This window comes from Labeo rohita, chromosome 3, assembly GCF_022985175.1.
Source record: "Labeo rohita strain BAU-BD-2019 chromosome 3, IGBB_LRoh.1.0, whole genome shotgun sequence".
In the NCBI taxonomy this organism is placed as follows: Eukaryota; Metazoa; Chordata; class Actinopteri; order Cypriniformes; family Cyprinidae; genus Labeo; species Labeo rohita.
This window is the reverse complement of record NC_066871.1, coordinates 33379663-33406447: the sequence shown is the minus strand read 5'-3', so window position 1 is coordinate 33406447 and position 26785 is coordinate 33379663. Positions and strand designations below refer to the sequence as shown.

The window sequence follows — 26785 nt, the reverse complement described above, 5'->3', positions numbered from 1 at the left end:
TTATTAAACTCCAACTTCAAAATCATCCTACATCGCTGCAGAAGTACTGACCCAGTGTTCACAAAGTGTTCTGGAATTGAACTACATGTAGTATGTAGTAACTATACGTAATATGTGGAGTTTCTGAGTTTCTTCCAGTAAATTAAACAGTCATTACATTGTATGTGTGTACTCAGTTATGCTCTATTTGGGGTAAAAATAGGAAAGATAATACTTTTCTCTAAAGAAACAGGATTCCCTGAATTATCGTCACTGATATCATTACTGCAATAATACCAGAAATTATCGTGATACATTTTTAAGCCCATATCGCCCATCCCTAGTACAGACTGTCAAAGAGAAGTGTGGTAAAATAAGTTTTAATTTGACCTTTTTCACTCTGTCGCAGTAGTCCCTTGAGGAAACATCATAAACGTAGAAGTATTATTGGCATAGCATCACAAACATTTCCTCCATTGTACAATTCCACCTGGCAGGACCGATACCATTGTCTCTTTCGATTTCAGATTGTTTGAAAGCATGAACGAAGGCATTTCATTGAAACATAGTTCATCTACTTCTGAAGATGCTTTAAATGTTTAAATATGATTAACAGTTTAGAAAAATGTAGGAAAAAATTTAGAAATTTGAATTTAGAAAAGTAATCAAAAAGTAATCAAATGCATAATGCATTACATTACTTTCGTGTTACTTTTTAAATATGTTCAGGGCTTGCTTGTTTGTTTTTGATATAAAAAGTTAGATTTTTAGCAAATGTAAAAGCCCTTTCACACCAAAAAGTGAAATAAATAAGCCTAAGGCTGAAGGAAAAGTAAATTCACGTCTGTACAGTAGAACTGTAGGAGAAGGAAGTTCAACTCTCCTCAGCAATGAGAAAAATGAAGCACAAATATTAGCTAATCAAAAGTAAGTTTTGCTTATTAGTATGGTTAAATTGGATAATCAAAGGTCAGCAGCAAAGACATTAAATACAGAAAGGAAACAAAAAGTAACTGCCGTTACTTTTTTGAAAAAGTAATCTGATTATGTAACTTGCGTTACTTGTAATGCATTACTCCAAAACTGTATATATATATATATATATATATATATACTTACCAAAATTAATGCATGCAACTGGCATGCTGACTGCAGGAATGTCCACCAGAGCTGTTGCCCGTGAATTGAACGTTCATTTCTTTACCATAAGCCGTCTCCAAAGGCGTTTTAGAGAATTTGGTAGTACATCCAACTGGCCTTACAACCGCAGACCACATGTAACCACACCAGCCCAGGACCTCCACATCCAGCATCTTCACCTCCAAGATCGTCTGAGACCAGCCACCCGGACAGCTGCCGCAACAATCAGTTTGCATAACCAAAGAATTTCTGCACAAACTATCAGAAACCGTCTCAGGGAAGCTCATCTGTATGCTCGTTGTCCTCATCGGGTCTCGATCTGACTGCAGGCTCACATTCAGTGGCATCTGGCACTTTGGAGGGTGGTCTTTCTTCACGGATGCATTCCGGTTTTCACTGTACAGGGCAGATGGCAGACAGTGTGTATGGCGTCGTGTGGGTGAGCGGTTTGCCAATGTCAACATTGTGGATCGAGTGGCCCATGGTGGCGGTGGGGTTATGGTATGGGCAGGCATATATAATGGACAATGAACACAGGTGCATTTTATTGATGGCATTTTGAATGCACAGAGATACCGTGATGAGATCCTGAGGCCCACTTGCACTGCATGAGGCAAATGGTGGTCACACCAGATACTGGTTTTCGGGCCAGTATATATATACATATATATATATATATATATGGTATATATATACCATATATGATAAATGTAATATTTTCTCTACTTTGTGACACTGGACCACAAAACCAGTCATAAGGGCCAATTTTCTGAAATTTAGATTTATCTGAATAAATAAGCATTCATTATTTAAAATACATTATTTGGGCAAAATACAACTATTGAATATCTAGAATCTGAGGGTGCAAAAAGAAAATCACCTTTAAAGTTGTCCAAATTAAGTTCTTAGGAATGCATATTACTAATCAAAAAGTTTTGATATACTTACGGTAGGTAATTTTCAAAATATCTTCTTGGAACATGATCTTTGCTTAATATACAAATAATTTTTTGGCATAAAAGAAAAATCCAACAATGTATTGTTGGGTATTGCTACAAATATAGCCTACTTATAGGACTGGTTTTATGGTCCAGGGTCACATTTGATGAAATAAACACCACCTATTCCCCATTATTTTAAACTATAGAGGCGTCATGAAAAATTCCCAGTCATTACAGAGTAATCAAATGTATTGTATATGTTACATCTTTGCAAAGCTAAATGAGCCTTTAGGGTATTGTTTTCTCAGAACGTTTCTAGCCTGTAGTCACAAAGGTACCTGCTTTCGGTTTCTTCAAGAGAAATGCATCTCATTCGTTTTGCATTATATAACAGCTTAACCTTACATAGCATGACAATAGCAACAACTCAGACCTGTCGCATGGTCGCAAATGAAGCCTATATTTTAAAGAAACAAACATGGCAACCGTCCTGTGAATGGCACTTCAAGTACAGGTTTGTCGACTCAAAGTCATCTAATCTCATAGGTGTTGAGGATGAAGCTTCTGTTGTGGAGACCACGAAACAATATATGCACTAAACGTTTATCACATACAAACGCAGGCAGAGAAGAGCTCACCCGACACCTGATCTCACCACAGCCTCAAGAGAGCCGATGCCGTAGAGAGAGAGAATTACAGCGGGAGAGAAAAAAACAAACATAAACAAGGCCCGCGGTAGTCAGGGAAAGACGGTGCGTGATGCTGGCGGACGCAGCTCGACCTTGAACTGGCAAGTCCGGACCTGCCTTTCAATGCTGGGTGGGAGACGCACCAAACCGACGGCGGGACTTGGCTTCGATCAATGAGAAGTAAAAAGCCTACTTTAAGCAAACAAGAGCATAGTAAACTCTTTCACCCTACTCTGTTTTTTTGCATTTATTTATTTATTTCCCTCACATGCCTGTGCCAGGGCCTTTTACGCTACTCAGGGAAGATACTCTTTTTTCCTTTCTCTTGATTTGATTTCTTTATTTCTTTTTGTTTGTTTCCCACTGCAGCAAAGACTTTAAAATGATGCTGCTTTACATATCTGAGGCGCTGCCTTCAATAGGTGAGCGGCCGTGGTGACAAAAACCTGACAAAAGCCCCAATGCCTGATCCAAATTGGGACCCCCTCGTAGATGGGCTCAGCCAAGGCTTTCTCCAGTGCAACTCTCGGTTTTCCACCCCCAGCGATGGTGGCTGCGTCTCCCATTAAATGACTTGATTGGAACAGATGGAGGATGAAGTGAAACACAGACTTCTGAAGTAATTTCCCACAGCCCGGCCCTTTCTAATCAACACTGATACTGTTTTTGAAAGGTGAAGTGTGTAATTTCTTTGCCACTGGCGGTAACGAGCGGGATCGCGACGGGTTTGTTTGAGTGGCCAGACTGTGTCAGACATAACAACACTGAACGTGTTTAGAATAGCACACTGCTATTTATGCAATATAAAGTAGAGTGTATAGATGCACTACCAGTCAAAAGTTTTGGAACAGTAAGATTTTTAATGTTTTGTAAAGTGTCTTCTGCTCACCAAGCCTGCATTTATTTGATCCCAAGTACAGCAAAAACAGTACGATTTTGGAATATTTTTACTATTTCAGATAACTGCTTTCTATCTGAATATACTTTAAAATGTAATTTATTCCTGTGATTTCAAAGCTAAATTTTTAGCATCACATGATCCTTCAGAAATCATTCTAATATTCTGATTTGCTGCTCAAAAAAAAATTTATTAAGTTGGCTTCTTCTTCTTCTGATGAGCTAAAACTTAGTCAGTATCTCTTCCTAGAGCTTTATAGCTACAACCACCAACCTTGTGTCAGACTTTCAGACTGGTCTGAAGTTAGTTGCTGTATCTTTTCTAACTGATCGGCTTATGGTTTTCGAAACCAGACTATCAAACCCACCTAAAATCCCATAGACTTTCATTGAGGAGGTGAAAACTCTTATACAAAGAGGCCTGTGGTGCATCGAAGCTGTTTATTGCTAGAACAAAGCTTAACAACTCCCTACTTAAAAAAACAGCGAAAACCAGCCTAAGTTGAATGGTGGTTTTAAGGCTGGTTTTAAAGTGGTTTAAAGCGGTTTTGGCCACTTTTTAGCTGGTCAGGCTGGTCCTAGCTGGCCAAGCTGGGAGAAAGACCAGTCAAGGTTAAACTAGCTATTTTCAGTTTAAGCCAGCTAAGACTAGACAATGACCTTAGGCTGGTTTTTACTGAATCAAATGGTTTTAGCTTGTTTAAACATGTCAATCATGCTAGAAACATGTTAATAATGCCAGCAACGTGCTAGTAACTTGCTAATCATGTTAGCAACATGCTATTAACATGTTAATCATGCTAGCAACATGCTAGTAACTTGCTAATCATGCTAACAACTGCTAGTAACTTGCTAATCATGCTAGTAACATGCAATTAACTTGCTAACCAACATGCAAGCAACATGCTAGTAACTTGCTAATCATGCTAACAACTGCTAGTAACTTGCTAATCATGCTAGTAACATGCAATTAACTTGCTAACCAACATGCAAGCAACATGCTAGTAACTTGATAATCATGCTAGCAACATGCAAATCATGCTAGAAACATGTTAGCAACATGCTAATCACACTACCAACATGCTAGTAATATGCAAATCACGTTAGAAACATGCTAATAACAAGCTAGTAACATGTTAATCATGCTAGCAACAAGCTATTAACTTGCTAATCATGCTAGCAACATGCTAGTAACTTGTTAATCATGCTTACAACTGCTAGTAACTTGCTAATCATGCGAGTAACATGTTAATAACCTGCTAACCATGTTAGAAACATGCTAGTGACATGCTAATCATGCTAACAACAGGCTAGTAATATGTTAATCATGCTAGAAACATGCTAGTGAACAATCATATTAACTAATATGCTAATCATGCTAGCAACATGCTAGTAACTTGTTAATTGCTAATCATGCAACATGCTAGTAACTTGTTAATCATGCTTACAACTGCTAGTAACTTGCTAATCATGCGAGTAACATGTTAATAACCTGCTAACCATGTTAGAAACATGCTAGCAACATGCTAGTAACTTGCTAATCATGTTGACAACATGCTAGTAACATGTTAATCATGCTAGAAACATGCTAGTGACATGCTAATCATGCTAACAACAGGCTAGTAATATGCTAATCATGCTAGACACATGCTAGTAACAAGCTAGTAACTTGTTAATCAAGCTAGAAACATGCTAGTAACTTGCTTATCATGCTATGTTAGAAACATGCTAGTAACATGTTAATCATGCTATAAACATGCTAGCAACATGCTAATCATGCTAACAAAATGCTAGTAACATGCTAATCATGTTAGAAACATGGTAGCAACATGCTAGTAACTTATTAATCATGCATACAACTGCTAGTAACTTGCTAATCATGCGAGTAACGTTACTAACCTGCTAACCATGTTAGAAACATGCTAGCAACATGCTAGTAAGTTGCTAATCATGCAAGCAACATGCTAGTAAGTTGCTAATCATACTAACAACATGCTAGTAACTTGCTAATCATACTAAGAACATGCTAGTAACTTGCTAATCATGTTGACAACATGCTAGTAACATGTTAATCATGCTAGAAACATGATAGTAATATGCTAATCACGATAACAACATGCTAGTAATATGCTAATCATGCTAGAAACATGCTAGTGACATGCTAATCATGCTAACAACAGGCTAGTAATATGCTAATCATGCTATGTTAAAAACATGCTAGTAACTTGTTAATCAAGCTAGAAACATGCTAGTAACTTGCTAATCATGCTATGTTAAAAACATGCTAGTAACATGTTAATCATGCTATAAACATGCTAGCAACATGCTAATCATGCTAACAAAATGCTAGTAACATGCTAATCATGTTAGAAACATGGTAGCAACATGTTAGTAACATGTTAATCATACTGGAAACATGCCTAGCAACATGCTAGGCTATAAACATGCTATTAACATGCTAATCATGCTAGCAACATGCTAGTAACATGCTAATCATGCCATAAATACGCCTAGCAACATGCTAATCAGGCTATAAACATACTAGTAACTTTATAATCATGCTAGGATCATGCTATTAACTTGCTAATCACGCTACCAACGTGGTAGAAACATGCTAACAACATGCTTATCATGCTAACAACATTGTAATTAGCCTATAAAAATGCAAGCAAGAAACTAATCATGCTAAAAACATGCTAACAACATGTTAAATCGTGCTGGCAACATATTCTTTAAAAGTACAGCATTTCCATAATAAATACTTTAAGTATGCTAAAGTGTACGTTTTCCCTAATAAAAAATATTTTTTAAACATACATTTATTTTATACTAAGTGTTTATATTATATTTAAACTTTAGAGTACTATTTCTGTATAATGCACATTTCTTAATATTAAGCCTAAAATGTGTTTCAATGTCACTATTGTTGAGGATTGTATGAGCTTTGAATAATTTCAGTATTTAAATGCAAAATATTTCAAGTGTACCTGAAGCATACTTGTAGTAGTTCCACTTTAGTACAATCAAATATACTTCAGTGTATCTTTAGTTGGACTTCAGCATTACCTCTGTACTATGTACAATTAGCAGATTTTAAGTATACCAGTTTTAAAGTAAAATTGCAGGATACTTTTTATTAAGTACGCAAATATGTAAATGTATTTGTAGCATACTTAGCATGAAATAAATGTAATTTAAATACATTTTAGTGCATTTATTTTTCACTAGGGTATTTCATAAGAGTGTGCAAACCCAGGCTGGTTTATATTGGTCAGGTCCACTGAAGCTTTTTTTTTTTTTTAAGTTTTCTAGTTACACAAAATAAGCGGACTGAAACAAAACACAATAAACTGGCCTTTTAAACAGGGTTGAAAGCTAAACATACCATCAAAGTGAATGCATGTATGTGTGTGTGTGTGTATGTTAGCATGCAGACAGGTCACGTGACCCACTGTGGTAGATCTGATCTGCGCTGGTCCTCCGGATATTATCATGGTTAATGGATGAGCTGAAGCTCCATGAAATTTATGACACTCATTAGCTCAGCGTCCCTCTCGCTGGCTCTTTTACAGCGAGGCGAGGGAGGGGCCGTGTGTTTGCGTGGGGTGATCTTTAGCCCCTGCTCTGGGATCAGACAAACACTTATTAACTGAGAGGAATGCAAACAAGCCAAGACTTAAAGGCTGAACACACCGGAGAGAGAGGAGGAATCTACCCCCCGTCCACACACACACACACACACACACACACACACACACACACACACACACACACACACACACCTCATACATAACAACAAAATTAGCCATGCAGGGAATCAGCTAGAACATTCTAGAAGCGTGGAATCTCCCTGAGGGAGCCAGCAGAACACTGTGACCTTGTGCAGGAGAGTAAGCAGTGTGCTGCCCGTATGCCATACACACATTAATCAGCTCATATCTGCAGTCACAAGAAGTTTATGAACACTGACTGAAACAATCATTATGCTGCTTTGACAAAGCCATCATAATGTTGTTGTACAAACTTGAATTCCTGACTCATAAAAACAATAGAAACCATCAATTTGTAATGGATTTACTGGTTATAATGGGAATTGTACTAGTTTTAATGTTTTTTTTTTTCCAGCATGGCCCAACTCCTCTTAGAGCTTTCAAACAATATTGACCAAAAGTTAATGGTTTTGCTGTATTGGATAAACTTCCATTGCACATTTTTGACTGTAATTTGACAGACGCTTAAATATTTGATACACTTAACTCAGTTCTTTAGGCTGTTTGACTTAGAGTTGATTATTTTCACATAGCAGACAATCAAAATCTTAAACGTTATGAAAAAGAAGTACACTTTAGTATACTTATAAAGTATAATTATTACAGAAATAATAAACTTTGAAAGAGTATATTTAAGTGTGAACTGATGTAATGATTTATGACACTTAACTGCATGATAACTGCAGTTAAATGAAAATATATTATAGTTTTAGATTTATATTAAATGCAATCAGTTAAACTTGCTTTTAGTTGCCTCAGTAGGACTTAAGTAGGCCTACATCATAATACAGTTGAAGTCAAAAGTTTATATACACTTTGCAGAGTCTGCAAAACGTTAAGTATTTTAAGAGGGATCATGCAACATGCATGTTATTTTTTATTTAGTACTGACCTGAATAAGATATTTCACATAAAAGATGTTTACATATAGTCCACAAAAGAAAATAATAGTTGAATTTATAAAAATGATACTTTTCAAAAGTTTACATACACCTGATTTTTAATACTGTGTTGTTACCTGAATGATCCACAGCTGTGTTGTTTAGTGATAGTTGTTAAACTGCCTGCTGTTCTTCAGAAAAATCATTCAGGTCCCACGGATTCTTTGGTTTTTCAGCATTTTTTGTATATTTGAACCCTTTCCAACAATAACTGTATGATTTCGAGATTCATCTTTTCACACTGAGGACAACTGAGGGACTCATACAGAAGGTTCAAACGCTCACTTTGCTTCAAAAGGAAATACAATGCATTAGGAGCCGGGGGGTGAAAACTTTTGAACAGAATGAATATGTGTTATTCTTCTTATTTTGCTTAAACATATATATATATATATATATATATATATATATATATATATATATATTATTTAGTACTGCCCTTCAGAAGCTACAGAAGTCACTTACGTGTTTACCAGAAGACAAAATAAAGTTAAATTTAGGCTGATCTTCAAATTCAAAAAGTTTTCACCCCCGCATTATTAATGCATTATAATTTTCTAAAATGTACTGTAAAGTAAAGCCTTAAAGCAACCAACATTAACTTTGACATCAAAATGCACTTCTAAGAAGTGTACTTAAGTACCTGATTATAAGTTTAAATGTAGTGTTATTTAACATTTCAAGTGAGTAATTTTAAATGTACTAAAGTTAAATACATACAGTGTAAGTTTTAAGTTACAATAAATGTTTGTCCATATTCAGGAGTTCACTTTAACCATATTTCAAAGACAATAGAAGTAATTATGAAATTACATATAAAGATGTACTTAAGTAGGTCAAAAAACACTCTGAAGTTCAGCTAATTGTGTTATGTGTCTTTAAATACATGTTTTATTTAGGGTATTCTTTTGTAAAGCTCCCTTCCTTGATGACATCATCTTCCAGGAGATGACATCATTTTGCTTGGAATCCTTCAGTAAGCAATAACAATGCATTTGAAAAATTTTGGAGTATCAACATGTCACATTAATAGCACCACACAAGAATTATCTTAATAACAGTGTCATGGCAATATGATATCCAATCATTTACAGCTGCGTGAACGCTTTGAATGGCCATTGTAAATGTTTTATATTGTTCATTGTACAGTTTTACAGATTTGTGGTCAGTTACGTCAAACGGCCCCTGCGCTGGTCCAGCAGTGACGGGGAAGCTTTGTGTGTGATTCTCTACATCCCATTCAGGAACGCTTAACTGCCGGGGCCTGGGATGTGTGAAAGTCTTTCATAGTATGTGACTCTCTAATCCGCTGTTTAATGCACTGAATTGTGTCTGTCTCGTCTAAAATCGCCAGAGCTGTTGGTTTTTTTCCCCACTTTTGTGCAGACCGTTGGTTTGCAAAACACTATGTTGAAACAGATTGCCAGAGAGGTCGTAGTAAAAGGTCAACTTGATTACAAACTCTAGGCCTATTTGGAAAAGTCTAGTTTGCTTTAGTAAATTTGCATTTCTCAGACATACTTTGGGATTTTAATCCTATTTGAATCAAACACGACTGTGTTTTTTCTTGCACAGCCTTTCATTTTATTATGGATACACACTTTTCGCCAGCTTTCTGGGTAAATAACAGATTTGATTGTATTAAATCGATAGGAATTTGTCGTTTTTGCTTATTTCAATCAGTTTTATCCATCGTTTTGAACAATAAAGTTTAAAGGCTTCAAAGGAAACCACTCAATTCTGAAAATCAAAGATCTGTCAATCGCTTTAAAGGGTCCTGTGCAAACAGGTCTGCAGCACAGAAGCTGACACCATTGAAACTATTAGCAAACAAAGCCACGCTGAGGACAAATCGTTTACCTTCATAGCGTCTCAGACTCATTGGGAAGTTTTGCTTCCTTCAGCACTAATCTGTTAATCTGCCCTTAGTGCTTTGTTTACACTACTGCACTTTCAGTGATACCACATGTGTTTTACACCGGTGCAGTACCACATTTAGCCTGTAGTCGACTCAAACACCCCTGAAGAAATTGTTTCCAGAGTCTTTATTGTGCTACTGTATGCTAATGGGAAGTTTCAGTCCAACTGAATAAGTTTATTCATATAGAAATGTAATATATAACACACAGTTGAGGTCAAAAGTTTTCATACACCTTGCAAAATGTTAATTATTTTACCAAAATAAGAGGGATCATACAAAATGCATGTTTTTTTTATTTAGTACTAACTTAAATAAGATATTTCACATAAAATATGTTTACATATAGTCCATAGAAAATAATAGTTGAATTTATAAAAATGTTCAAAAATGTTTTTTGTTTAGTGATAGTTGTTCATGAGTCCCTTGTTTGTCCTGAACAGTTAAACTGCCCTGTTCTTCAGAAAAATCCTCCACAAATTCTTTGGTTTTTCAGCATTTTGTGTATTTGAACTCTTTCCAACAATGACTGTATGATTTTGAGATCCATCTTTTCACACTGAGGACAACCGAGGGACTCATATGCAACTATCACAGAAGGTTCAAACATTCACTGATGCTCCCATAAGGAAAAACAAGCAGGGGGTGAAAACTTTTGAACAGAATGTAGATGTGTACATTTTTTCTTATTTTGCCTAAATATCATATTTTTTTCATTTAGTACTGCCCTTCAGAGGCTACTGAAGATAGTTACATCTTTCCCAGAAGACAAAATAAGTTAAATTTACCCTGATTATCAAATTTAAAAAGTTTTCACCCCCCGACTCTTAATGCATTGTGTTTCCTTCTGGAGCATCAGTGAGTGTTTAAACCTTCTGTAATAGTTGCATATGAGTCCCTCAGCTGTCCTCAGTGTGAAAAGATGGATCTCAAAATCATACTGTCATTGTTGGAAAGTGTTCAAATACACAAAATTGCTGAATAAGCACGACAATCTTTATTATTACAACATAATGTTAAAAAAAGTACTTTAAATTAAAACGTGTAATTTGACGTAATTACAGTGTACTTTTTTAAAAGCGTGCTTAAGTGTGTTAAGTCGTAGTCATGAAAAAAAGTGTCTCTCTTTATGTACACTTAAGTGGCCTTTTATTTCATTAATGTTAGTTTTTTAAATCACTTATTTTCAAGTACACTACAAATGCACATTCAATACAACTGACCACACATTTTTTACAAGGGAAGACAAGGAGAAAAAAGAAGAAACATTGTGAGTTTAATATTTTATCCACCATATAAAGACAGAATAGCAGAAATGACCTGCAGTGTCCAGAAACACAAGAACAGGATGTGATGGATCAGAAGCTCTTGGAGTGTATATATACGTACAGAACATGTCATGCTGTGCCATGCATTTCTCTGCATGGGTGGCCTCATTTGGTCAAGAGAGACACCACTGTCAGCTTAAGGCGTTTGTTGTCATGGCAATGGGCAGGACTTGGGAAGCTATCCGGCTTACTGGAAACATGCTTTATTGTTGACTTTCAGGAAGGGGGTGGAGGTGCGCAAGCCTGTGGGAGGAGATGCAAGCATGGCTGTAGTGCCAGTGTTTTGGTCTGTGAGGTGTCTGTCTCATCTCTGGGGTCAGGTGGCTGAGCTTTGTGGCCATTCAGGTCAAACAAAAGAGAGCTGAATGCGTGATACGGCCAAACACACGTCACCATTCACACCTTTCACCTGATACCCCTGACAGCACTTCAGCAGAGCCGTCTCTGGGGCAGCAGCCACAGCCAGTGTGCATCACAAAACATATTTGAAAAGACCAAAGAAATCAATCAAAGGATTAAATAGTTCTTCTAAAAGTCTGTTTACTGCCATGCTGTTGTTTTTGTTGTGGACCAGAACTTTTACAGCTCATTTCCACAGAAGTTCATCACGACCACAGTTGTTAACCTCCAGAAAGATTGCTGTTCCTCTCACAAAGCTCTCATGTGACTTTCTGAAAGTAGTGCATGTGTTTTGTAGACTAGCTGTGGTCTGCCTGATAAATAATATTCGTTGTAATCAGTAGAAATGGCATTAAAGTATAATTTAGTTTACCATAAATGGTAGAACCGTAGTACACTTTAACATTTTTTTAGAAAATTCAGAAGTCACATATAAACGTGCTTAAAAGGAAAGTTCAACCAGAAATGAAATTTACCCCATGATTTATTCACCCTCAAGTCATCCTAGGTGTATATGACTTTCTTTTTCCAGACAAATGCAATCAGAGTTATATTTAAAAATATTCTCCCCCCACAATGGCAGTGAATGGCTGTTGAGATTTTGAAGTCCAATAAAGTGCATCCATCCATCATAAAAAGTACTCAACACAGCTCCGAAGGGTTAATAAAGGCCTTCTCAAGCAAATCAATGCATTTGTGTAAGAACAATATTCATATTTACAACTTTATAAATCGTAATGTCTAGCTTTCGCTGTTGTATTCACGTTCACAAGAGAGTGGCGCTCCAGCGGATGACGTAGTACATAGGCATTGCATAAGAACATTGGGAATCAAGCAATGTCTTTCCATGTGTGGACACAAATAAATAAATAAACGCTGATACATTCATCAAAATATCTTCTTTTGTGATTTTGAGTGTTGCAATGATGCCATATTTTTGTAGGCAAACCTGGAAGGCATCACACTGGTTCCCTTGACAAAAACCCAACAGGATTTTGTTATTGGTATTTGGATTATTGCAGAAAATAAGTTCTGTGACCAATAAATATTTATGATTTTTACATGTTTTGTTAATCATATTAATCTTTAGAATTGAACACAACGTTTATTCTGACACATAAAAACAGGCAGAAGTAAACAGCTAAACCGACAGCCTCCCCTGGTGAAAAAAACAGCATATGCTGGTTAGGTATGTTTTGATGCTGGTTTAAGATGGTCCTTTGCTGGTTTATGCTGGTCCTTTGCTGGTTTAGATGGTCCTTTGCTGGTTTATACTGGTCCTTTGCTGGTTTAAGATGGTCCTTTGCTGGTTTAAGCTGGTCCTTTGCCTGGTCCTTTGCTGGTTTATACTGGTCCTTTGCTGGCTGGTCCTTTGCTGGTTTATGCTGGTCCTTTGCTGGTTTAAGATGGTCCTTTGCTGGTTTATACTGGTCCTTTGCTGGTTTATGCTGGTCCTTTGCTGGTTTATGCTGGTCCTTTGCTGGTTTATACTGGTCCTTTGCTGGTTTATACTGGTCCTTTGCTGGTTTATGCTGGTCCTTTGCTGGTTTATGCTGGTCCTTTGCTGGTTTATACTGGTCCTTTGCTGGTTTATGCTGGTCCTTTGCTGGTTTATGCTGGTCCTTTGCTGGTTTATACTGGTCCTTTGCTGGTTTAGAGCTGGTCATTCTTTGCTGGTTTATGCTGGTCCTTTGCTGGTTTTGCTGGTCCTTTGCTGGTTTATGTTGGTCCTTTGCTGGTTAACTGGTCCTTTGCTGGTTTATGCTGGTCTTTTGCTGGTTTATTTACTGGTCCTTTGCTGGTTTAAGCTGGTCCTTCTGCTGGTTTATACTGGTCCTTTGCTGGCTTATGCTGGTATGTTTTTGCTGGTTTAAGCTGGTCCTTTGCTGGTTTATGCTGGTCCTTTGCTGGTTTAAGCTGGTCCTTTGCTACTGGTCCTTTGCTGGTTTAAGCTGGTCCTTTGCTGGTTTAAGCTGGTCCTTTGCTGGTTTAAGCTGGTCCTTTGCTGGTTTAAGCTGGTCCTTTGCTGGTTTAAGCTGGTCCTTTGCTGGTTTAAGCTGGTCCTTTGCTGGTTTAAGATGGTCCTTTGCTGGTTTATGCTGGTCCTTTGCTGGTTTATGCTGGTCCTTTGCTGGTTTATACTGGTCCTTTGCTGGTTTATGTTGGTCCTTTGCTGGTTTATACTGGTACTTTGCTGGTTTATGTTGGTCCTTTGCTGGTTTATGCTGTTCCTTGGCTGGTTTATGTTGGTCCTTTGCTGGTTTATACTGGTCCTTTGCTGGTTTATGTTGGTCCTTTGCTGGTTTATGCTGGTCCTTGACCAGCAACATGACCAGCATAAACCAGGAAGGACCAGCTTAAACCAGCATCAAAACATACCTACCAGCATATGCTGGTTTTTTTCACCAGGGTCTATAGAGTGTTTAGAGTGTATAGAGTGTTTTCACGACGCGTCATCAATGGGTCATATTGGCGGCACTGGACGTAAACAATCCCACTCAACTGAATAAAACTTGCATATTTTGCTGATTATTGCTGCTGAAAATAGCCAATTATTGTCATGTTTTGGGCTGTACTAATCGGTCGGACCGGGAACAACATTTGGAGTATTATAGACTGCCAAAAGTTATAACAAATCAAGGAGAAGGGTGCAAAAAAGTGTCTGAGGAACAAAAGGCATTAGTGCTTGTCCAAACTGAACCAGGATTTCCAGGGCAACAAACTTGACAACATTCATGTTTGTTCTTATCATTACCAGTCAGGTAGGTGAAATATTAGGATAATATCTTAATTATTACTGCTTGTAAGTATCTTTACCACTTTAGTTTGTCAAAATATTGCACCCTTTCCAGCTTACTAAGTCCTTCTCTATATGATTTAGCAGCTCCCACACGTTTTCCAATGGTTTAGACAGCATAAATTAGCAGAACAACATATTCAGTAGTACATTAACTCACAATCAATGCTGTTGTTTACATACTAGTATTTCCAATATGGCCACATAAATAGTGACGTAGGTGCAAACCCTCTAAGTGCCATTTTAGACACTTCTTGGCAACCAACTAAAATCTTTAAAAATCACAAGGGGCTATTACTGATGCATTTTATGCTGTATAACAAAATATAGCAATATCTTACGCTTGTGTTAAACACAGACCTTATTTCAGGCATTTAATATACATTTAAAAACACTGATATCAGGACATTGCAACCAGAAGTGTTAAATGCATCTCGGTTTTGGCCTACAAAAACAGGTCATCCCTGCAAGACTCATACATGTATTATGTGCTGTGCTTCCATCTACTGGTAAAGACGCTCAATCGCACCTATGTAGGCTACTTGCTAGCCCTTGCGCACTAGGACCCTGAAACGACACGGACAGGCGACAGACAGTAAATATGGCAGACAGAGACACTTCTACAGATGCTCACAAACATAGTGTTTTTGAGGAGCTGCTCAGGTAAGTGTCATCATTTATTCATTGAAAGAAAGTGTTAGTGCCTTTAGTTTATTGAGTTGTTCGTGGTTTGCAGTAACACAAGGAGAAGTTACACTCCCGTAACAGGCTGGAAACATGAAACATGCGCTAGCCAGCAAACACGCAAAAGTTACATCACGTGACTAATGAGTATGACAGAAAATGTTGTCGTTTGATTGAAATCTGTTTGATATCTGCAGATTTTAAATGACCTTCTGAATATGTGAACATCAACTCATATTTGTTTCCATCCGAGCCCTGATACAGGTACAGGTGATGTTTATGGCGGGTGTTTCAACTATGAATAACTTACTACTTTAAAACAAATATTACATCCCATCATATTAGTAGAAATCTCTCATTATTTGAAACACGGTGAACATTTGTTATTCTCACCACAGCTCAAATTATTCGTGGTGAAAGTGACACATTTTGCTATGAAATTGCTTGGATTTTATAAATCAGACATAATAATTCACACTATTTGCATATTTCGACACACGAAAATGACACAAGATGATAAATATTTGTTTTTACTTTACATATATGGCAAGCAAAAATAAATTAAGATGATCGAAGTTCATGTAACAAAAATGTTAGTGTAAACTGAAAATTTACCGTTTTTTCCGGTTATTATTATTTATTTACTTGCTTATTGTGAACAATACAGTGTTTGCGCTTATGTTACGGTTTGGTCCGTTACCCGGATGCGCGGCCATATTGGCGGTAGTCGGATGTAAACAACACCACTGATTGCATGGTTAATGTGTTACTGAATGCGTTTTTCTGCTAATTTATGCTGTCTAAACTATGAAAAAATAATGTGGAAGCTGCTAAATCATATAGAGAAGGACTTTGTAAGTAGAAAAGGGTGCAATAGTTTTGACAAACTAAAGTGGTAAAGATTCGTACAAGCAGTATTAATTAATATATTAGCCTATTATTTCACCTACCTGACTGGAAATGATAAGAACAAACACAAATGTTGTCAGGATTCTCAGAAATCCTGGTTCAGTTTGGCCAACCACAAACGCCTTTTGTTCCTCTGACAGTTTTTTGCCCTCTTGTCCTTGATTTGTTATAACTTTTGTTATAACAAATTGGCTATCATCTTTTGACCGATTAGTACAGCCCAAAACATGACAATAATTGATCAATTTCAGCAGCAGTAATCAGCAAAATATGCAAGTTTCGCTCAGTTCCGTGGCTTTGTTTACATTCAGCGTTGCCAATATGGCCGATTGATGGAGCGTTGTGAAAATACTAGGGCTGCACGATAAATCGCATGTGATTGTGAGGCGCGCTTAGTCAATGAAGCCGATTCTTTGATTAGTAGTGTTAGATCAGGTCCCCACGCCAGACAATTAGGATGCAGCCCCGGACACCAGATCCCGTCAGAAAATATCAGTCTTTCGGTAACAGGACAACTAGTCAGCAAGCTGTAGTTACCCCAACCCCACTAACAAAAGATGCAGGACTTTAACCCACAGTAGATGCGGGACTCTAACCCACAATAACAGCAGGTTTCTGTCAGTTATGAAGTTGACTGATGGAAGCCAGAGATGAGCAGAAGCAGGAGACGAAGTGATGATGGTAAAAAGGGTATAACAGAATTTATTGAACAGTTTTAGTTGCGCATGTTTCAATGTTCAGACTTCGTCTGAGGAGTACAGCTCAAAGAACAATGATATATCAAACGGATTCAACATCCCATAAACCTTGAATTTCCATAAACATCCCCGTTATCTATTTCTTAGACCAAACAATTCATGAAACCCCACAATCATGGAACTGAACAATAATGAAAATGCATAAGCAAGGAAAATAATAAGAAATATAAAATATAAAAACATATAAATGAATAATATATATGAGTAAATGAATAAATGATAAATACTTAAATAATCAAATAAATAATTAAATATGAATTATGTGAATGACTAATGATTATAAAATGATTATTAAATGATTATGTAAATAAATGATTATAAATGAAATTAAAAACAAACATAAAATTTAAACACAACACAATAATTTGCATGTAAGGATCTAAGGATCCTTCAGTAGTAAAGCTCCATCACGTGCGTTCAGCTGGAGCGGCAATTAATACACAGAGCCATAAATCACTGACAAGCTACGCCAAATCGTGCTCATAATCGAATGCGATTCATCTGCGATTATGAGTGCGATTTTGCGTAGCTTGTCAGTGATTTACGATTTTGTGTATTAATTGCCGCTCCAGCTGAACGCACGTGATGGAGCTTTACTACTAATCAAATTACCGGCTTTACTGACTAAGCACGCCTCACAATCGCATGCGATTTATCGTGCAGCCCTAGAAAATACTCTATTTATCTGTGCAAGAAATTCTTCTTTTAATGTTAAATCAAATGCTATAACCACATTGTAAATCTATCTTTATTTTATCTTTATCTTTACACATGTTTTTTTATTGTCATTTTTACACATTTTTTGTATTTGTATATTTGCATGCAGTCCATCAGAGCTGTTTGAGGCGAGGTCCCGGAGCCATAAGATACCGGTGAGGGGTCAGAAAGACTTCCTGCCCAATGGGTCGGAGCAGCAGAGGGCCCGTCTGCAGCAGAGTCTGGACGAGCACTGGACGCTCCTGGCCGAGGAGAGAGTCGAGAGACTGTGAGTGATTTCATAAACATACAAACTCACTTACTACACAATGCACTAAAGCTAAGAAACAGAAAGAAATGTTAAGCTGTTTTTATGTTTCTTATGCATCTGCACAGAGGGAATCTAGTGAAAGCTGTCTGGATCCCTGACGAAAGATTAGTGGAACTACAGTCACCAGCAGTGAGTCCATGTCAGACATAAATAAAATATCATCTCCATCTGTTCATAGGCCACTCTTAGTAATGATGCCATGTTTTTGCAGGGCAAGTTTTGGCAGACGATGGGTTTTTCAGAGAGAGGCAAGCAGTACCTGCGTCCTGAAGAGGCTCTCTACCTTATGGAATGTGTGAGTGGACATTTTCATACTCAGTTTTAAGTAATGATAATGATGAGGCACATGTGGAAAAAGCTGACGTACAATACCGTTGAAATGTTTGTGGGTTGGTAAGAGTTTAAATAAATGTTTTTGTCTGTTGTGCTCACCAAGACTGTATTTTTTAAATCAAAAATACAGTAAAAACAGTGAAATTGTGAAATATTATTACACTTTAAAATAGCTGGTTTCTATTTTAATATCTGTTAAAATGTAATTTATTCCTGTGATGCAAAGCTGAATTTTCTGCATCATTACTCCAGTCACATGATTCTTCAGAAATGACTCTAATAGAATGATTACATCAATTATGTTTTTGTGTAAATTATATCTTTGCCATGTTTTCTTTCTGATTCAGGGCAATGTGCAGGTGTTTTACCGGGACCTTCCTTTATCCATTCAGGAGGGATATGAGCGGTTTCTCTCTCATGAGACTGTGACTCTTCATCAGTATCAGGTTTGTCTCAGCTGTCTTGAATGAGAAAACACTCTTCTTAAAGGTGCACTCAGTATTTTTGCCATTTTATGCTTTTGACAAATGTTTGCGATGATGTACAAAGTTTGAAACCGCATAAAAGCATACTGAGTGCACCTTTAAACATTCGTAAGTGTAATTTGTCTTCTTTAATTTAGGTTTTTGGACATTTGAAAAGGCTTGGGTATGTTGTGAACAGATTTGACCCCAGGTAACAGTCATGTCGTGTTTGTACCGACTTTTCCACACAATGATATTATGCAATATATCTATTATATTATCTAATATTTCTAAGCAATTTCTAATAAAAGTCATCTTTCACACAGTTCAGTCCCATCCACATATGAGAGACAGCTGAATCTGCCAGCATCATCATGGGACAAACAGAGAAAACAGCTGAAGAGGAAACGCTCTCAGAGTCCTGTGTCCAGGTACATCTGACGTTTCCCACCTATGTTTCTTCTTTAGGTCCTGATCATGTGACCCTGGACCACAAAACCAGTCGTAAGGGTCCATTTTTCGAAATTGAGCTTTATACATAATCTGAAATCGGAATACATAAGCTTTCCATTGATGTATGGTCTGTTATGATAGGACAATATTTGTTCGAGATACAACTATTTGAAAATCTGGAATCTGAGGGTGCAAAAAAATCAAAATATTGAGAAAATCACCTTTAAATTTGTCTAAATGAAGCTCTTAGTAATGCATATTACTAATCAAAAATTAAGTTTTAATATATTTACAGTAGGAATTTTACAAAATATCTTTATGAAACATGATCTTTACTTAATATTCTAATGATTTTTGGCATAAAAGAAAAATCAATAATTTGGAAGCGTACAGTGTATTTTTGGCTATTGCTACAAATATACCCCAGCGACTTAAGACTGGTTTTGTGGTCCAGGGTCACATATGTGAAATTCAGGATAATGGTTATTATTATAAAGGTATATTGTAGAATCTGCATGGCTTAAAATCTTAACCTCTATGATTTATGTAACAAGCTGCGTCTTCATCCTTTGTAAAATCTGTTCTCTGATTGTAGGAAAAAAATCTGGCCTCATTTGACTAAAGATATTCTTAAAGATGCATTAAATTAAGATGAAAGCAAAATTATATCAATATCTTTTTATTATTATTATTTTAGCCCAATAGAAGTGTTTAAATAATCCTGCTCAAATTATAAAATATATATATTTTTTGGGTTTTGAGTCTTTTAAATCTTTTTTTTTTTTTTTTTTTTGCACTAAAGAGGGCAAAACTACCCTTTAAAAAAATCTTTAAAAAACACCTTTGAGATTAAATGAACTTTATTAATTCAGCAGCAAGTCACTGTTTGGTTCCCTCTAATCCAAGAGGGTGTATTCAAATCCCTATACAAAACAGAACTAGACAAAATAGTTTGCACTTCATGGCGGAAACAGGTCCGATGATGCAAGATGATGATATAATAATACTATTTTATTGATTTTATCATGAATGAAATGCTGTGTTGACCAATAAGGGAGCTAAATCTTATCAAAATATTATTAATATCATAAAAACGAAATAATTATCAAATAATTAAATATAATTAAAAATAATTAAAATATAACTAAAGATACTAAAAAAAATTGCGTAGAATTGAATTATTTAATTAAACATAATTAAAAAGAATTTTTTATTCAGTATTTTTTTTAAATACATAACTATGTTATTTTCTATTTAATTAAGATACTTTGATCTCATTTCATTTCTTTCTTTTTTATATGGAACTTGATTGAATGCAAACAAAAGACTATTTCTAAATTATTGATGAGTTTGGAATCAGTGCAACAGCTGCTTTTAACTATGTATGCTAATAGAGATTATAACAAATGGGTGGGATTTCTCCCTACGATGACGTGTACGTAGGGAGAAATCTGGAATCGTGTCTTCAAACAGACTGTTTATGATTTATTGGAATTATAAAAGAGAATTACTGGGTGGATTTTTACCATTATAGGCTGTTTTTTCCACACACTGCGAGTATACAACTGTGTTCAAGCATCTTTTAAAAGTGATTTTTGCATAATAGGTCCTCTAACTCAATATCTCATCTCTATTTTGATTGTCATGTGGCTTCAGTGACAAACAAAACCCATCACCAGTGGAAAAGACGACAACTGAAGACCAAAGTGAGGAGCTAGTTAACGCCAGTGAATCACCCGCAGGTCAAACAGCTCCAGATCCATCTCTGGAGGAGTCCATGCAGTCAGCTGATGCCTCTGACAGGACGTGGTGGATGGAGGAGGATGTCCAGCCTCCGTCTGCTCAATCCCAAAGCGCAGCTCCTCGGTGGGACTTCAGCAGCATCTCTTTCCCAGACCTTGGCTCTCGCCGGAGCCGCTCCGTCTCTCTGGAATCTCCAGACCCCAGTCTGCTGCCCGGAGCGCTGGAGGTGGGTGGATGCGATTTGTCACCGTGGCTCAGAAGACTCAACGTGAAGCAGGAGAAGCTGTCGCAGCGGGACAGGGAGCGTCAGAGAGAGAGAGATCGCTACCACAGGGATATTAACAGTGACCGAGAGGTGCGGCACTGCAGGAACTGGGCGGAGTATTTGCAGCTGGTGGAGGACAGGAGGAGACGGAGCCAGAAAGATAAACCTGTGCATCTGTGGGAGAATGAGGTGACGCCGCTCACTCAGCCGGGACAGTGCAACTCACACCGTAAGATTACACATGTTCATTAGACAGTAAATGAAGGTTGAGTCAGTAATGTTATATCTGACCCGATCAAACCACTCAAACTAGCAGACTACAAGTCTATCTATCATCTATTTATTTATGCATCTGTATTATTTTGTGAATCAAACATAAAGAGTATTTGGTTGTTCTTTCTAATAAGGTTTATAACATGACTATATCAGAATTTGTTGTCACTTTACAGTAAGGTTCAATTTGTTAATATTATTTAATTTTACAGTCAATGTTAATGAATATCATGATATAAAATAAACAGTATTTATTAATCTAGGCAAGGCAAGTTTGCTTGGCACATTTCATTTAGCACATTTTATACACAAATGTGATTTAAAGTGCTTAACATAAAATGGAATTAAAATCATAAAATAATCACAAGAAATACAAATAAAGAATATATATAAAAATAAAACGTTACTACTAATAAATATATTTTTCTAAATAAAAAACACAACTAGTAAATAAGTAAGTTAATAAATATGTGTCTATCAGTTTAATTTTTTTTTTATTAGTATTTATTTCTATATTTTTAGGTTTCATTTTAATTTTAGCTAACATTTTAGCCATTTTTAATGTTTATTAGATTTTTTTATTTTTAAATTCTTTTATTCTTAAATTCTAGCTTAATTTTTATTTTGGTTTTAGTCATTTTACTACTTAAATTTATTATTTTTTAGAGTTATTTTATTTCTGTAACTTTTCTATAACAAATATTACTACTACTAATAATAATTAATGTTTGTTCATAATATATTGAGCAATAGTAATATATGCAATTTAAATGTTTAAAAATATTTATATTTTTGTTAGATTTATTTTATTTCAACTTGTACTACTGCTACTACTACTACTAATAATAATAATAAATGCTTGTTTATATATTAAGTAATATTAATTTATGCAATTTAAATGTTAAAAATGTAGTAGTAATAATAATAATAATAATAATAAATATCTGTTTGTAGTATATAAAGTTATGGTAATTTATGCAATTTAATTGTTAAAAATGTGTTCCTATTTTTGTTAGATATATTTTATTTCAATTTAATAATAATAGTAATAATAATAATACTGATAATAATATTAATAATGGTGTTTGTTTATTATATATATATATAATAATTGTATTTCTGTTTTCTGTTAATTTATATTATTTTAACTTAATATAATAATAATACTAATGCTAAAAATACTAACACTACTAATAATACATTTGTTCATAGTAATAATAATTTATACCGTTTAACTTTTAAAAATGTATTTATATTTTTGTTAATTTATTTCTTAGAATAATAATAATAATAATCATTTAATGTTTGTTCATAATATATTGATTAATAGTAATTAATGCAGTTTAAATGTAAAAAATATATTTCTATTTTTGTTATTTATTTTATTTCAGTGTATAATAATAATAATAATAATAATAATAATAAATGTTTGTAGTACATTTACATTTACATTTAGTCATTTTGCAGAGCGACTTACAATTGAGGACAATGGAAGCAATCAAAATATATTAAGTAATAGTGATTTATGCAGTTTAAATTTTAAAAATGAATTTCAATTTTTTTGGTTGGATTTATTTTATTTGAACTTATAATAATAATAATAATGTTAATAATAATACTGTGTGTGTTTTTAATATATTGAGAAATTGTCATTTATGTCATTTAAATGTTTCAGATGTGTTTCTATTTTTTGTTAATTGTGTTTTATTTCAACTTATAATAATAGTAATACTAATAATCATGTAATAATAATATTCTTACTAATAATACATTTGTTTATAATATATTGAGTAGTAGTATTTAATGCAATTAAAATGTTGAAAATGTATTTGTAAGTTAATTGTTAAAAGTAAATTGTTCATTGTAAGTTCATGATACCTAATTCATTTAGTAATTTTAACATTATTTTTTATTGTTAATGCAATTTAGAGGGTTATTTTCTGTATATTTCATAAAAGAAAACATAAGTGTTAATAAACATTTTTGACAATTAATAGTAAATAATTAATCATTTGTAATAAAGTTGCATGCTAAGCTGATAACTTATCTCCAAACAACATGGGTTTTTTTGTGCTTAGAAAGTTAATGAGGCACCTTTTGAATTGTTTGAGCTGTCGAAAATACCTTTTGTTTTCTTGCTTCCATGTGGCAGTCCTCATTTTTGTCATGTTCTGGTGCAGGTGAACTGCTAGACCAGATCAGCATTATCAAGTCTTCGAGCTTGCCGGAAGGGGTTTCCAGGTGTGTATGGCTCACCTTTACCGTCCTATACTGTCCTATCCTAAATGAGCTTTTGTGCAGCATCGTAATAGGTCATGTACTTAAACGCTGTGAGAGTAACCTGGTAGCTTCGCCCTTTGTCTGAAAATTGAAGCCTGAAATGATTGAACTGCTGTTTTAAACTATTTGTTTTCTCAGCTTGTCCGCGTCAGACCAGTGGACGATTAGTTTTGATGTTTACCAACCGGATACGGTGGCAGAGTTTAAAAAGAGCCAACCTGGAAAGCCTTACACCCACATGTGTGTCTGCAGGTGAACACACTGACTCAGTACACTGAAATGAGTCTGCGGACTTATTACCTGCATTATGATTGCTCACAATATTTGTCTTTTCCCTGCTGTGTTGGTTTTCTCCTTTTGCCTTAGTTATACAGTGGCTGGAACATGCTGACAGCTGATTCATACTGAAAAATCAGTTTGTTTTTGCAGTATTTAGCAGTGAAATGGAATATGCATGAAGTCTTTCATCAAAATGTTTAATAATAGGCTAGATTTGACCTCATAGTATGACTCTTCTGTCATGATTTTACCTTTTAAATAAATGTTACGATATAGGCGTAACATATAGTAATAACTGGAGATACTGGAAATAAAACCTTTTACAGCCAAATAAACACAGCTTTTAACAGAATTAATGTGAATACTTTTACAAAAATTGTAGGCTTCGCAAATGCTGAAGAATAGGTATAACAAGTTAAGGCATTAAAAATAGGTTTACTAATGCTTGTTGTGCATTACAGTGATTTTACTAAATATGGGGTGTTCTTTGCATGAAGTGGCAATACCAGTATTTAATTGTAAAAATATACCAGTATTTAATTATCCCTGATTATTATCAGAATCATAAATAATACAATAACGCATAATCCCTTGTATAGCCAACCATGCAATTTAAATGTCCTGTCTGTATGTCTGTAAATGTCCTGATTTGAGCAACCCAGCTGACTTCTGTTTTTGTACATTGACAGTTTTGACGGTCCTGTGCCTGATCTGCATGCCTTGAAGCAGCTGTCCTACCAAAGCGGAGACGTCCCAGTGACTTTTGCAGTGGTTGATCATGGAGACATCTCATTTTATTGCTTCAAGGATTTCAAACTGCCAACTGATTCGTATTAAAGGAGGATTTCTAAACCTTAAACTGGACTGAAACAGTATCTGGATCTCAGGGTATTAAAGGGATTGTTCACACAAAAACATTTTGTCATCATTTGCTCACCCTTATGTCATTTCAAGAATGTCAATCACCAAATAGTTTTGAATGCAATTGACTTCAGTTGTAGTTATTTTTTATTTTTTTGGTTGCCAACATTACAAAATACCTGAATATTAAGCATTGTTTTAAACTCTTTTTTTTTGGTTCCACTGAAAAAAGAAGGTTATACAGTTTTAGAACAACATGAGGGTGAGAAAATTATGACAGTGTTTTAGGTGAACTATTCCTTTAAGTTGCTTTTAATACAAAACTGTTAAGATGTGTCATGTGCTAGTTACGCCAAAATTACGAACACAATAAAATATATGGAAGCCCTTTTCCTACTTTTTTCTCACAATTGCATGTTTTGATATAAACTCGCAATTACAAGTTATAAAGAGAAACAAACTCAGAATTGCATATTATAAATTCGCAAATTGCGAGTTATAAAGTCAGAATTGCGATACATACACTCACAATTTTTATCTCACAATTCTGACTTCGTTTCTTGCAGTGAGTTTAAATCACGCAATTTCAAGAAAAAGTCCGAATTTAGTTTTTATCTTGCAATTGTGAGTTTAAACCGGGCAATTCTGAAAAGAAAATTTTGAATTGCAAGTTCAATTCTGACATTTTTAAACTCACAATTCAGACTTTTTTCAGAGTTTTTCTCGCAATTCTGACTATTTCTCGCTATTAATTTAAATCATGCAATTCTGAGGGAAAAGTCTGAATTGTGATATTTTATCTCACAATTGCAAGTTTCTATCACGCAATTCTAAGAAAGTTTTTATCTTGCGGTTGTGAGTTTGTATCTCGCGGTTATATAGAAAAATGTCAGAATGGTGAGATAAAAATTCAGAAAAAAAGTCTGAATTGCAATATATAAATGTACAATTCTGTCTTTTTTTTCCTAATTTTATCTCGCAATGAGTTTAAGTTGCGCAATTATGAGAAATTAAGTCAGATTTGTGAGATAAAAATTTGCAATAACCCTTTTTTGTTTTTTATTCAGTGGCAGAGACAGGCTTCCATAAAAATGTTTATGTTTGGACACTGAAGAAAAAAAAACATAAAATCCTGTTTTGATCAACTAATTATATAGTTTTCAGGACCATCTCTACTGGTTAGATAAACGTTTTACTAACCTAGTTCACAAGCTTTCAGGGTATCTTGGTTATTCATTGCACTTAAGTGCTTCCACAATATTCTGTTGGGAATGGAAAGCTAGAGCTTAGAAGAGCGTTTCAGATAGTCAAAATTGGTGTTGGATTAAAGAAATGACTTAATAAGCAATCCATTTGATCTGGTGTGGGTGTCTATCTTGGTGTGATGTTTTGAATTCACACACGTCTCTACATTTCTGCATATGTTCTCTGTAAGATTACTATTACATTTTCTGTTTCAGAGTTTTGCTAGAACTGTCAATAAATCGAAAATTGTAGTTTAATTCATTACTACTTTATACCAGAAGGCAGTTAAATGCTTGAATCTAATTGATGAACACGCACTAAAGTAGTTCCAGGCAGGTCTTTGACCGCATTACATGTTCAAATCACTTCGCCGAACGGTTTCAATTATTTTTTCAAAAGTCTTTTACGGCCT

At 35.3% G+C, this 26785-nt stretch overlaps 1 protein-coding gene across 2 annotated transcripts; it reads left to right on the top strand.

The window, feature by feature from the left end:
* Nucleotides 1-15364: 15364 nt before the first annotated feature.
* tsen54 (TSEN54 tRNA splicing endonuclease subunit) lies at nucleotides 15365-26519 on the top strand. Of its 2 annotated transcripts, XM_051106681.1 has the most exons (12): nucleotides 15379-15462; nucleotides 15681-15747; nucleotides 17977-18135; nucleotides 18243-18306; nucleotides 18389-18472; nucleotides 18858-18956; nucleotides 19133-19185; nucleotides 19301-19405; nucleotides 21084-21664; nucleotides 23889-23949; nucleotides 24127-24240; nucleotides 24957-26515. In XM_051106681.1, the coding sequence occupies exons 5-12, from the start codon at nucleotides 18407-18409 to the stop codon at nucleotides 25102-25104; spliced, it is 1227 nt and encodes a 408-aa protein (XP_050962638.1). In that variant the 5' UTR covers nucleotides 15379-15462; nucleotides 15681-15747; nucleotides 17977-18135; nucleotides 18243-18306; nucleotides 18389-18406; the 3' UTR covers nucleotides 25105-26515. The 2 variants fall into 2 exon arrangements, with proteins under 2 accessions (XP_050962637.1, XP_050962638.1); XM_051106680.1 differs by lacking the exon at nucleotides 15681-15747 and having other exon boundaries at nucleotides 15365-15462; nucleotides 24957-26519.
* Nucleotides 26520-26785: the final 266 nt, after the last annotated feature.

Coding starts and splice junctions, on each gene's coding strand:
- tsen54 (XM_051106680.1), top strand. CDS start 15,401: ATGGCAGACAGAGACACTTCTACAGATGCTCACAAACATAGTGTTTTT. Junction 18,473..18,857: donor CTCTCTACCTTATGGAATGT/GTGAGTGGACAT, acceptor TTTCTGATTCAG/GGCAATGTGCAGGTGTTTTA. Junction 24,241..24,956: donor ACCCACATGTGTGTCTGCAG/GTGAACACACTG, acceptor GTACATTGACAG/TTTTGACGGTCCTGTGCCTG.